The sequence below is a fragment of the Taudactylus pleione genome, unplaced genomic scaffold (genome assembly GCF_031769625.1).
Source record: "Taudactylus pleione unplaced genomic scaffold, aTauple2 ptg000129l, whole genome shotgun sequence".
In the NCBI taxonomy this organism is placed as follows: Eukaryota; Metazoa; Chordata; class Amphibia; order Anura; family Myobatrachidae; genus Taudactylus; species Taudactylus pleione.
The window spans coordinates 14,482,628-14,496,178 of record NW_028284531.1 but is presented as its reverse complement, the minus strand read 5'-3'; the positions used below and the strand labels follow the sequence as shown (position 1 = coordinate 14,496,178).

At 46.8% G+C, this 13,551-nt stretch overlaps 1 protein-coding gene across 1 annotated transcript in view; it reads left to right on the top strand.

Moving 5' to 3' along the window:
* Positions 1 to 13,551, top strand: part of IQGAP1 (IQ motif containing GTPase activating protein 1) — a 178,705-nt gene that overhangs the window by 35,581 nt on the left and 129,573 nt on the right. The window contains exon 2 of the mRNA XM_088472861.1: positions 3,250 to 3,349. Within this exon, the coding sequence (XP_088328987.1) occupies positions 3,250 to 3,349 (100 nt within the window). The remainder of the gene's footprint in view (positions 1 to 3,249; positions 3,350 to 13,551) is intronic.

Below are 13,551 nucleotides of genomic sequence, written 5' to 3'. Positions count from 1 at the left end.
CCATGGGGGAGATGTACTAACTATCGCTTCCGCAATGCAGTACATTCCCCCCCCCCTGACTTTGCGTACATTCCGTGGTTCATTACCGCAGTATGTACTAAGGATTTCGCAAAGGACAGCTCTCCCGATCAGAGCTATCCTTTGCGATGCTGCCGGGCAGAGGAACTTCTGGGTTGAGCAGAAGGACGTGGGCCGCGGGGACTCATGGGAGGATCCAATCGGATTTCCCCTACTATGTACGCGAGTGACTAGCAGAGAATTTAGGCAATAGCTCCACTGGGGCTGGGGCTGATATGGATGAATAAAAGCTCTTTATAAAGTGGGTTATATCATGGCGCACAATAAAAAAAGGTTAATTGATATCTATAATGTATTATAATAGATGTGTTCAAAAGATAATCACATTTGCTGTTTCAGCGGCTAAGAGGGACGTTTACAGTTGAATTTGTATGTGTCTAATACGCAGATGTAAAATGCATTTCACAACAAGATTATGTATGTTTATTTTATTTTGAGTTGCATGCATCTTAATATGCATCTTAAGATAAACGCGTAAATGCATCTGCATAAAGATATGGCCACCATTTATTAACAAAGCATAACCCCTTTATCGCTCGCTGGGGGAGATGTACTAATGGGGAAAATGCTGTAAAACCCCTGAAAATGCATTTTTCAGGGGTTTTACCGCATTCCCCCTATGTACTAAGCAGCAGAATGCTTTGCGTCGCTAGGTGGCGTTACCCAATAGGAGCCTATGGGCTTCTTAACGCTACGCTCCTGGCTACCTCCCTTGAGCCCCCGCAGCCCACGTCCTTCTGCGCATGCGCAAAAGGACTTCTGGGTGTTCAACCTGGAAGTCCCTCTGCCCGGCAGCATCGCAAAGGACTGCTCTTATCGGGAGAGCTGTCCTTTTCGAAATCCTTAGTACATACCATGGTAATGAACCGGGGGATGTACCGCATTGTGGAAGGCGATGCTTAGTACATCTCCCCCTATGTCCTCCTTTCTGGATTTAACAAACGGCAGTAGTCTAAGATTAACGCTGTTTGTCACAGCATAGTTCTAGCCGTCTTTAGATGACAAGAACAATGCGGTCCCCATTAATGGCAATGGGGACCCGGCGCTGCCTTTCCGGCTTCAGTGAAGCCTTTCAGGCACTGCCAGAGGGGTAAGAATGGGTAAATAACAGTGTTTTTTTTCGTTTGTATCACAGTAATACTAAACGAAAAATGCAGCTGGTGTTTGCCTTCGTTGATAAATGGGGCCCTATGTTTGAAAAGCGTCAAGATAAGCTATATATAAACTCCGTTCTACAACCATGGGTATGCAGGAACTTGTAGCCAGCATGCCCAGGCAGTATATGCTGCCTTGACCTGCTGGGACCAGTAGTGCCACATATAAAAATGCAATTTTCTGACTTAGAACTACAGATGTGTCCTCATACACTATTGTCCCAGTTGCGCTAAACAGCCTTACTCCGCACACCCGCTCTGCTAGTGCTGAGCATTTTTCTCGCTCGAATGTGCATCTTAGGTGCACAAGTTAAACAATCGGATGGGACAAATACCGCTTAATGCGACTGCACTGATTAATTTGATGAAGCACTTCTACATCTTTGTGCGAATCAGTCTGAATCTGTATACGAAGTGCTACAATGCAGCAGCCATGGTTTTTTCTTTTTTTCACACCAAGTTCCATTGTGCTCCATGTGCGACTTTGTACAGAAACAAATTCCTGTGCAATTAAAGTTGCAACCTGGTGTCTCTGGTACAGACTGGGCGGTGTTTTTCTGTGTCTGCTGTGCAAATAAGATCTAAAGAGAGTCTCTACACTACGATACTCAGTGCGGCTCACTCACGTCTGGTGTCTTGTGGCGCATAGAGTACTGAACTTGGTGTATGAGGACACATGCATATCCCAGCACCCACTGCACAGCATTGTTTCTCTTATGGGGTTTGTTGTTTCTCTCATGTGGTTGCTGATTTCGCTAGGGATTTGATCTCTGAGCTGACCAAGGTTTGTCTCGCTGTAGAGGTGGAACACCATTCTGCGGTTACAGTGCAACCAGCCAGGCTGTCACTGGTAGAAGCATTTGTGGGGGACCACACCTGTTGAGCCATCTCCAATCCAGCACAGCATGCTATGAGTACTGGTGCTTAGTGCACTTAATATGGATGGATGGATTTGTTTTACTTTTTTACACTGCAAATGTCTGTACTACCATCAGCATGGATCTTTTCTCCAGTTGTAGAATACACCAACAACAGATTCATCTCCTAAATATATAGCCATTTTCTATTTTGCTTGCACTACCATTCCATTCCACTTTCTAACTACAAATGCAGTGAGGCACAAGTTAGTTACACACAAAATCTTACTACAAATGTACATTCATATTTTACATAAAGAAAATGGGCTTGCATCGAACTCTAAGCCTAAGGGCCCTATTTATCAATATTAAATTTACTAAAAAAAAATGTAGAGGGTGTTTTCACCCCCTTTTCACATTTATTTTAGGAGTGCATGCGTAGTAACACTGATAGGTATTGGTTACCTCTGTGAAATCTGGTACTGTAGGCATGTTAATTATATGCACTGTATGGACCAATTTCTGGCATTTTAACTTCTTAAACTGTGATGCAAGTAACCAGTGGTTCCTTGTCATTGATGAGCTTGATGTATTGAAATGTATAGGTGTCCTAGGGACTGCTACAGTAGTTACATGATTTGTCTTTCAGTATAAGTAAGATCATTCTGCGTGACTCAGTGGTTAGCACTGCTGTTCACTGCTGGGGCCTTGAGTTTAACTAAACAGGGTTCTGTCCATATGTTTCCTGCCAATGTACTAAACTTGTGTTGTAGAACTGAGATGTAGTCCCCTATCCCGGCGATCAGAATACAGACGCCGGAATCGCATCTCCAGAATCCTGACTGCCAGTATCCTGATAAGATTTTGGTTTAGGGGAGAGTTAGGGTTAGGCTGCAGAGGGCGCGGTAAGGTTAGGCTGTGGGAGGGAATGGTTAGGGTTAGGCTGCGTGAAATGCGGGTTAGGGGAAGGGTTAGGGCACTAACCTACTTGTATCGGGATACTGTCTGTTGGTATTCTGACTGCTGGTGTCCCGACCACCGGGATCCTGTACCTAACCCGTAGAACTTTTATACTATTTGAATATGCTGAGAATTTATCCTGCAACAAAGTACAAAGTGCTAATCACCTAGGTGTAATTTTTGCAATTTTCTTTCTACAGCTGTGCTGGACGATGAAAGGCTTACAGCAGAGGAGATGGATGAAAGGAGGCGGCAAAATGTGGCTTATGAATACTTGTGTCATTTGGAGGAAGCAAAGAGGTAAAGTGCTAATATTCAAATACCAGCATACCTGGCAGTTTTCATGTGTCCTTCTATCCGTGTCAGGTGATAGTACAGATAAGTACTCTATGCAGACATGATTTATTTTTGTGTCAACTTTTCTTCAAATAAGAGACATCCAATTAAAAAGGGTGCAGAAATAAACCCCTTACATCATATTTATTGGTTAATTTTTATTAATCTACCGAAGAATGTTTTTTAGTTAACGGCCTAAAGCCAGTAAAATGGATCTAGTCCATATAGAAAATGATTTCACCTGTTAATGTTCTCAAAAACACACGAGAGTAACCAGGTCCAAATATTGAAAACCTGAACTGTTATTGAGAATGAGCAGTATTGACGTCGGCTATATGTCTGAAAAGGAGATCCTCATGGATTAATCAGAGCACTCAGTTTGTACTTGGATCACTATGTAATCTTCTGTATTGCGTCCATGGTGAGAGAGACTATATATAAGAGCCAATTGAGGAAAGTCAGGTCATAGCCCTCTAAATTTTCTCACATCTTGTACTGGGAGTTAACATTAAACTGTGTCACACCTATGTATTCCCCTGTGCTTAACTATTTGAAGCAATTCATGTTTTTCTTTTTTTTCATGTAAGTTTAGATAGGCCTCATCGTTCTAAATCCCTCCCACCTCCCCCCCCCCCCCCCCCCCAACTACATGCCCACCTCTAGCTCTCTTTTCAACCTGTCTGTCTCCACTAGCACATTTCCAGTCTCCATTAAGCAAGAGCTTATCTCACCAATCGTAAAGAAACCAAGTCTCTACTCTGACACTCTCCAACTACATCCGTATTTCTCTCCTCGCTTATGCCCACAAACTACTTGAGTGACTTGTGTACAACCTCCTTTCTCACTTTAGGGCAAGTATACAAACCTGAGAGAGGAATAAAAACTTTTCCATGACAACCAATCAGCTGCTAGCTATCATTTCTCTACAACAATCTATAAAATTACAGTTAGAGGCTGATTGGTTACTTTGGACAACTTCTCCACTTTATCTCTCCCCAAGGCTTAATACATCTCCCCTTTTCTCTTCTCTCACTCTGTTCTTTACCCTGTGATCCGTGCCACTGATCCTGCAGTCACAGAACTATAGCCTAAGGATCACTTCTCAATACTCCTCCTCCTCTTGGTTTCAACACTGTTGATCACTCTTACAGTGTCTTGCACACCCTTCACTCTATTGCCCTTCATGACACAATTGGTTCACTAGCTACCTATATGTGCCAGAGGCGGTGTATCTACCTCTGGCACATCTTTCCCTCATCTTCAACTATCACTTGGGTTAATTTTTGTTGGGAACCAATTAACCTACCAGTATATTTTTGAAGTGTGGGAGGAAACTGGAGTGCCCAGAGGAAAACCACAGAAGCACAAAAAGAAAACACAAGCAATTAGGGCTGCGGTGGGAATCAAACCCAAGACCTTAGTGCTGTGAGGCAGTAACGCTAATCATGATTCCGATCATGCATCCTTCTCCTATCTGGCAGTTCCCTTACCCATCTATTCCTGCTTCAATACATTTTAAATGCTGCAGCAAAACTGTTCTTCCTCAGCTATTTGAGCCAGTGTAGGGTTTGCAGACTGCTCTATCTTTCTTCCAGAATGTAATATAAATTTCTTACTCCAAATACTCTCCCTTATCCCTCAGGTAAATCGCTCTAAGATTTACCTCTGACCAGCACCTTGCCTGGTCTCTGGTAACTACCTTTCACTCTCATTTATAAGACTTCTTGTGTTCCGCTACACACTATGGAGTTCCCTGCCAACATCTGGTCAGGCTTTCCCACAGCCTTCATGTCTTTTAAAAACTTTTCTAAAACCTTTAAATTTATTAGATCTTACCCTACTCATTCTATACACCCTCATAACTGGTTCAGTCTTCCACTATGAGCTACCACTGCTCCTCTTGTTTTAGCTGTGCTCTCTCCCATGTCTGTCTTTACTTTGTCTACCTTGTACAACCCTTTATGTAGATCCTTATTTCTTCACTGTCCCGCACTGAGACGCACTGTGGTGTTTTACAAATCGACAATTATATCATTTTTAGCTACCTAGGCAATACAGGTAATCTGCAGTGCTGCTATAATACACCATCGCAGCACATTCTGCTTCATGATGTATATATGACTTATTGGACCAAGATGGCCTCGTCTGATTTGTATAGACCTATTTGAGGCTAATGGGCCTGATTCAGAGATTTATACAATGCCGGTATTTACGCAGATCAAGCGATTGTTAGCCATTGCACATGCATGAAAGCCGTACTGCGTATGTGCAGTGATTGGTTTGCTCGCACAGGGGCATTATTTGTAAATTGAGTGACAGTCAGCATTTGTGAGAGAGGGTGATGGTAGGGCAAATGCAGTTGTGTCTGATCTAGTAAACTCAGTTTCATGGGCGTGTATAAATTAGCCATTGCGGTCTCCTTTGCAGCATGAGAGCTCTCAGCATGTCAGGAGAGACAAAGTGTTTGAGACAGGTCAGACTTCACTCAGAAGCTGCATGGCTGCCCGTTCTGTGTCGATGTTCTCCATGTTTACACTGTTGTCTGTTGTCGGACGGATATGAGAAAGCAGCAGTGGACGTGCCTATGCTCGGGGATGCTTTGGAGACATTAGCATATTTTGCAACAGTTGTATATAATCTGCATGTATTGTGTTCGTAAACATTTATGTACTCTTATAATACAGTACTCATTGTTTGCATAACTCGCTCGCAGTATGGAATGCAAAATAGCATTGCATTGTGCCTGCCATTTCTGCATATTAATGATACCTAGTGAGGTTATACAATGTTACTATTCTAAATGTTCTAAATCCACTTACACATTACACGATGTGTTTACCCGGCTGACCCACGATGCGACGAATGACATGTTGTGCAGTCGTTTGATACCGCACGATCTGGTGAAACTGTGTACAATATGTCGTTCACTAGCTGCGTCAACAACCATGGGGTCGTTCATCAAATTGACAGATTGAGCAGCATGTGTGCTTGATCTGTCAATGCGATGAACGACCCAGCGGGGGCGAGCTTGGATGTTCATAATGGGTACACACTTGCCAATGTGGACAATATGTCTGCCCGGTCTTCCAGCTCTTATCTGAAGAGCTTTCCTTTGCTTAAATATACATGCATACTGCGTTACTAAACCTCAATATGCATGTGATCTTTGGCGAAATGCGATGCTTGATGCATCCCACCCATTGAGTGGAACAGAGCTTGTACACACTATAAAGCCATATGAAAGATCCCTAATCCTGGTTAAAAATAATTGAGATTACATGTGTCCCTTCGCAAACAGCACACCATTAACTTGTCATGCACTGGATGACTTTATTTTTTTGTACCAATAATTGCATTGGAAAGGCTGAATGGGGAGAGAAGGGATGATATAATGTAGTCCAAATACAGCAAGGGTGTATTCACGTACCTGTGGCTCATGCAGACCTGTTGAAACGCACATATAAGTCTGTTTATAGGGCAGGTTCAAATTAGAGATGAGCGGTTCGGTTTTGACTCAGATCTGAAAACCTCATCTTATTGGCTATCTGGCTTTGCCGTGTCTTGGATAGGCAATACGTCACATCCGAACTTGCGATAAGTTGAAGAAAAGAACAAAGAGTCAAAACCGAACCGCTCATCTCAAGTTCAAATACATGATGATAAACCAGGCACAAATTCTGCTGATGCGGAACCAGACGCCTCTTGATATGTGAACAGCTCTGCATAGGGGCAACATTTATTTTTGTCTCCTGCATCATATAAATGTGACGGGTAAGTGTGGTATTTTGGGGTCAGCATTCTCCTGAGACCCCCTCACAGCACCTATACGCCACACATGCTGACACTTTCGGTTGGCAATCCACTTGGCCAGAGCAGTGTAAATTAAATACCCCAAAATGAAGAGTGGCTGCAGTTATATATCTACTCTCTAATTATAGAGCTAATCCCCTTGGTGCAGGCCTGTCTTTGATGACATATAAAGGGTGATGTTCCATGTGATGATGGGACAGTCATGTGAACAGTTACTGAGATGCTGTGTCTGTAAAAACATGATTCATCACAGTGTTACTGTTAATGTTAGAGATTAATTCATATTGCAGGGAGCTGCTTTGTACATATCATGAATGTTCCGTTAGAGAAAGGGGAAAGTATTGCATACCCCTCCCTGCCAGCAAAACCTCACATGACCAGTGTTTAATAGGATTTGGGATCACGTTTCTACCCTCTGGGCAAATGAGTCTTATTTATTGTGTAGGGTAGAGAGCAGATGATGATTCGTGCCTAATGTTTTTTTTATACAGCAGAATGTACTAGTCAACATTAATAAATACTTCATCCAAAATATTGGGCATGCGATTCTTCTCCTTTCAAGAGAAAATTGGAGTTTTTACCCAATTGGATGAACTGTAAACTGTGAGAGTCCCTCAAATTGTACAGTTGGGAGATCTCTCTCTATAACGTGATATATGCTGTATTTGGTTAAAGTAATGAAAACGTATCCTAAATAGGCCATAGGTATAGTTCCCATTTACATATAAACCATCTCTATCTAAGGGCTTATAACTCAGATGTCAGCTGTAGCCTGCCCTGGCATATCTGCACCATTCTCTTATAGAATGTCACACACTCTGGTGCAGAAGATGAAGAAAGCAGGAGTTTTATTTTCTGTCAGATAGAATCCTGCTAAGAGGAAGTCTTTAGCATTGTGATGCTGGGGCAAAGACATTGTCAGGATGTGACTCACCTCCCCCAGCTGCTGCTGCTGCTCTCCTGCTGTTTCTGTTATTTGTTGCTTAGAAACAAACCTGGAGGACAGTGTGCTTGTATGAAACACTTAATATTAAAATTGAAGTACATCAACCATGAACCATGCAGGAAGCCCCGTGGACCACTGGAGTACAGCCCAGGGGTTTCCTATAGAAGTATAGTTGCTCTGTAGTTTATGAAAATTGTGGCCTAAACTGTGAAATAGGTGTAATAACGTGCAGAAACCAGATGCTGCCATTTTTCTAACACAGCTTAGAAAATGACAGCCAGTATCTGGGCGGATACTGTGGGTTACAGATCTGTTGATCACTGCTGTATACGAACCATTATTCGTTAACATCCCCTATAGTACTATCTTTCTATATCGGGCTCCATAGGGTTCCACAGGATACCTTGGGTGTAGGCGATGACTTCAGACATCGGGCACCACAGCCTCCCAGGACGCACTGGGGTCCCCCTCCTATACCCCACCCCCGAGCCAAGGCAAGTCTTTTTCGTAGGTGCCCGGCTCGGAGTCAGAGCACCTGTAACAGAGGGGGGGCTGTTAGGCCCCTGAAGTTTCTTTAAGGCAGCTGTGGCTGCACAAAATGAGCTGCACAGCATAGAGAGTCAGTACTGCTACTGACGTCTATGCTGTCGCTCCTCCACCCTGCCGGACCAGAGCGCCGGTACCGATCCGGGGATGCTGGTGTGTGTCCAGGGTCACAGCTAGCGGTGACCCTAGATGCCTGGACTGTAGCCAGATCCAAGGGGGCAGGTAAGCGGCGGGGCCCCGCGGTGGGTACCCGTCGAGCAACACAGTCCTAAGTTCACAGGCAGGGGGCTCTCTGGGGACTAGCTGCAGCGTGGAGCCAGGTACTAACCTGCGCTTCCACTATACCCTGGGGACAGTGGGCCACGGCTGAGCGGCAAAGTCCAGCGTCCTAGGGGTCAATTGCATACCATTGGAGCACTCCTTCCCTGTATACAGCCGGCGCCTCCCCCGCTGCACACTGCCTCTTTATTGCGGTCTGGCTGCCTGTGTAAGCGCTACTTCCCCAGGCCTGCCTCCTCTATGCTTTTCGGCGGCCATCTTCATATGACTTGGCAAACGCTGCTGGAAGCTGATGACTGTGACATCGTGGTCCGGGTCCCCCCCGCATACCTCTCCTTCGATTAAGGTCAGCGTATTTCCTACCAGGCTCTGGTCTGTGTAGTTGAGCTCAGCGCTGATAGTGCAGGGTTTACTTCTGCATTGTATGTGACTACTGCTAGCGCTGCTGCCTGTACTTTCACTTCTGACTATCAGCCATTTTACTATTCCTCTGCTAAAGCCCTTGTGATGCGATGTTGCAGGGTGTTTATTGCCTCACTGTACAAGTATTTGTCTGTGAGGTGTGTCACATACATTCCGCATTTCATAGAGTGAACGTGATTTTCCTCTTCAGCTAAAGTTTACCTCATGTAATGTACCATTAGCGGAGGGTGATGGAAACGCTGAGGGGCTATTTAGGGAGTGTTATCTGATATCACGCCCGATTTCTGTCACTGCGCCTGTGCAGGGTCCGCCCTGGGCTTGTTTTGCTAAGGCACTTGCGGGCCCTTGTGGGCCAGCTAGCGACGCCCCCTGCGTTCCCCCAGATAGGGTTATCACAGCAGTCAGTGGTGTTGTCACTCATGCAGTGGTTCCTCAGACAGTTGATGGTACCCCAGTGTCTCCCGCTTTCGCCCCCCCCCCCAGGTCTCACAAGAGCCTGCGTGGGATAATTCCTTGACCACTATGGTGCAACACCTATCGGACGTTTTACAGGGGGAGTCACCATTGCGACCGCATAAGCAGCCTTTATCGTCTCCGACGGCTCAGTATCATGAGGATGAGGTGTCGTCTGATGACGGTGAGATTTTTGACCTTTCTGATCAGGAGCCCCTCTGTACTAAAGAGACTGAGTCTAAATCTAAGGTCTATGTACCTGGCCTTATACGTGCGGCCTTGGTTATTGAGGATGACGATCCCCCTGTGGCCAAATCCAAATACGCCTTCTTTAAGGATATTAAGGGTGATGCCACTGTATTTCCTCTCTGGTCAGCTAGTGAATCTTTTAGAGGGTCGTGGAAGAATCCATGTAAACTGTACCAGCCTAAAAAACGTTTTGGCTTTTGCATACCCCTTTGCGGATAATTATTTCTCTAAGTGGGAATCTCCTCCGCAAGTGGATTCTCATGTAACACGCCTAGTGAGGAGTTCTACATTGCCCATGTCCTCCTTAAAGGATGCTACGGATCGCAAGGTTGAAATATGCCTTAAGTCCATTTATTCCCTTGCTGGAGGGGTGTCCAGACCGGTTATAGCCGTGTGTTGGGTGGCCAGAGCCATGGAGCGCTGGGCTGATAGTTTTTAGGCTGAGTTAGTGGGCAATCTCAGAGACTCAGCCACTTATATTAATGAGGCAGCCTTGGATATAGGTCTCCTCACCTCTAGAATCTCCTCAGCAGCTGTGGCGCTTGTCGCACCCTATGGTTGCGCTCTTGGAAAGCGGATGCAGATTCCAAGAAGGGCTTAGAATGCTTGCCTTTTAATGGACAGGTCCTGTTTTGGCCTGTTCTGGTCAAAATAGTGGCCACTCTGGCAGCAGCTAAGTCTGCGTGTCTGCCATCGGCTACAGTCCCGTCAGGGTCTGGTACTTCGTCCATTCGGCCATACAGGGCCCAGGGTAGGTCCAAAGTACAGTCTTTTCCTAGACAGGCTGGGCCCAAAAAGTCTGCCAAGCCCTAGAAACAGGCTTGGAGTACAAGACGCCCCCAAATCGGATGATAAGCCTTCGGCCTGATGGACCGGGCCTCCCTTTGGGGGATCCCAGAGTGGTAGGCCGCCTGCTTCGGTTCGCCCACTGTTTGTGTCTGACTACCAAGGACACTTGGGTACACGAGGTGGTCTCATCTGGAGTATGCCCTCTCCTTCCGGAGCAGGCCCCCCCAGCAGGTTTTTCACCACAGGCCTTCCTTCGGATCAGAACAAAGCCCTGGAACTACAGAAAGTGTTGCACTCTATGCTCCAGGCTGGAGTTATAGTGCCTGTTCCGTTCTCCCAGAGGGGCATGGGTTTCTATTCCAATCTCTTTCTGGTGCAGAAACCCAATGGGTCTTACCGACCAATCCTAAACCTCAAATCCCTCAACAAGTCCTTGAGGGTGCCTCTGTTCAGGATGGAGACCCTGCGTTCCATTATCCTGGCGATGGAGCCTGGGGATTTCATGGTGTCGTTGGACATTCAGGACGCTTACCTGCATGTCCCCATTATCTTAACACATCAGCAATTCCTCAGGTTTGCAGTGCTCGACAAACAGTTTCAGTTCCAGGCACTGCCCTTTGGTCTGGCAACAGCGCCTCGTGTCTTTACCAAAGTCATGGCGGTAATGGCAGCCCACCTGCGGTTGCAGGGGGTCCGCATGTTGCCTTATCTGGACAACCTTCTGTTAGCAGGGTCTCCAGAGATCCTCCAGCTTCATCTGCAACTGACAATCTCAGTGTTGCAGAATCACTTCTGGTTAATAAACTGGAAGAAATCCACCCTGGTCCCTCACAGAGGATGCTCCATCTCGGGGCCCTGTTGGACTCAACAACAGAGGATCTTTGTGACGGAGGAAAAGATCTCTGCATTAGACAAGGGTACGTAGTTGCCTTCAGAGCGCTGAGTGTCTATTCACTCAGCGATGAGGTTACTGGGCTCCATGGTGTCAGTCTTCGACATGATGGAATATGCCCAGTTTCACTCCAGACCTCTGCAGCAGTTGATCCTCTCCAGATGGAATGGATTGCCTCAGCAGACCATGGTGCTTTCTCCGGAGGTTCGTCTGTCTCTGGCCTGGTTGCAAAAGTCTCACCTGAACAGGGGACGTCCCTTTTGGGTAGCAAACTGGGTCCTTTTGACAACGGACGCCAGTCTCTGAGGCTGGGGACCTGTCACGGGTCCACACTTGTTCCAGGGCAGGTGGACCCCGGCAGAAGCTGCGCTTCCAATAAACATCTTGGAACTTTGCGTGGTATTCAAGGCTCTCCAGCAAGCAAAACATGTTCTCCTCGGAAAACCCGTGCAGGTACAATCGGACAACGCCTCCACGGTGGCCTACATAAACCGCCAAGGAGTAAACCCAAAGTCTGGCAGAGGTGTCCCGCATCCTGACTTGGGTAGAAGGCCATCTCCCTGCCATCTCGGCAGTGTTCATCCCGGGAGTCCAACTGGGAAGCGGACTTTCTCAGCCGTCAGGACGTACATCCGGGGGAATGGTCTCTTCACCAGGAGGTGTTTCAACTCCTGGTGGACAAGTGGGGCCTTCAGGAGATAGACCTCATGGCCTCCCGACACAACAACAAACTGCCTGTGTACGGGTCAAGAGCAAGAGACGCGTAGGCTCTTCTGGTAGATGCTCTGTTGGTCCGGTGGACCTTTTCAGCTTGCATACCTCTTCCCTCCGTTCTCCCGTCTTCATCGAGTATTCCACAGATTCAACCAAGAAGGCGGCACGCTCCTGTTGGTAGCTCAAGCGTGGCCCAGACGTCACTGGTACTCAGACCTTCGGAGTCTGTCCGTAGACACTCCGATGCTGTTGCCTCTACATCCGGACCTGTTGCCTCAGGGTCCTTGCCATTACCCGGACTTGAGTCATCTGTCTTTGACGGCGTGGCTGTTGAGACAGCCCTCTTAAGGTCCAGGGGTTTTTCCAGCTCTGTAGTTAACACCATGCTCAGAGCTCGGAAGCCTACCTCTGTAAAAATTTACCATCGAGTATGGCATACTTTCTTTGAGTGGTGTCGCCCTAGAGGCTATGATCCTCAGGTGTTCAGGATATCCAGAGTGTTGACTTTCCTACAGGCGGGCTTAGATCACGGTCTTCGCCTTGCTTCTCTAGAGGTGCAGGTTTCTACCCTGTCCGTCTGGTTTCAGCGTAGGATTGCTACTCTTCCTGACGTCCTCACCTTTATGCAGAGTGTACTTCGTATTCAGCCTCCCTTTGTTCCACCAGTGGCTCCTTTGGATCTGGCTGTGGTCCTGAGGGCTCTACAAGGACCGCCGTTTGAGCCACTGGGCTCAGTGGATTTAAAATGGCTTAGAGCTAAGACTGTGGACCTTATTCAGAGGCGGTCGTTAGTTGCAAGCGGTCGCACTGAATCATGGCGGCCGCTTGCATCCTGAACGACTGCCTCCTTGTCGATCGCTAAGCTGTGGGTTAACCATCGGGGCTTATGACCAGACCCTAAGGTTGGGTCTGGGCACTCGTAAGTCCCAGGGAGCTTCCTGCTCTGATCGAGCAGGAAGCTCCCCACTGACATTAGCAATAATGTCAGAGGGGCAGCCCCCAAACGGCAAGTGTTCCGGCGGGAACGCCTCCGTTTGGGCAGGCACGCCCCCTGCCCGTCTCTCA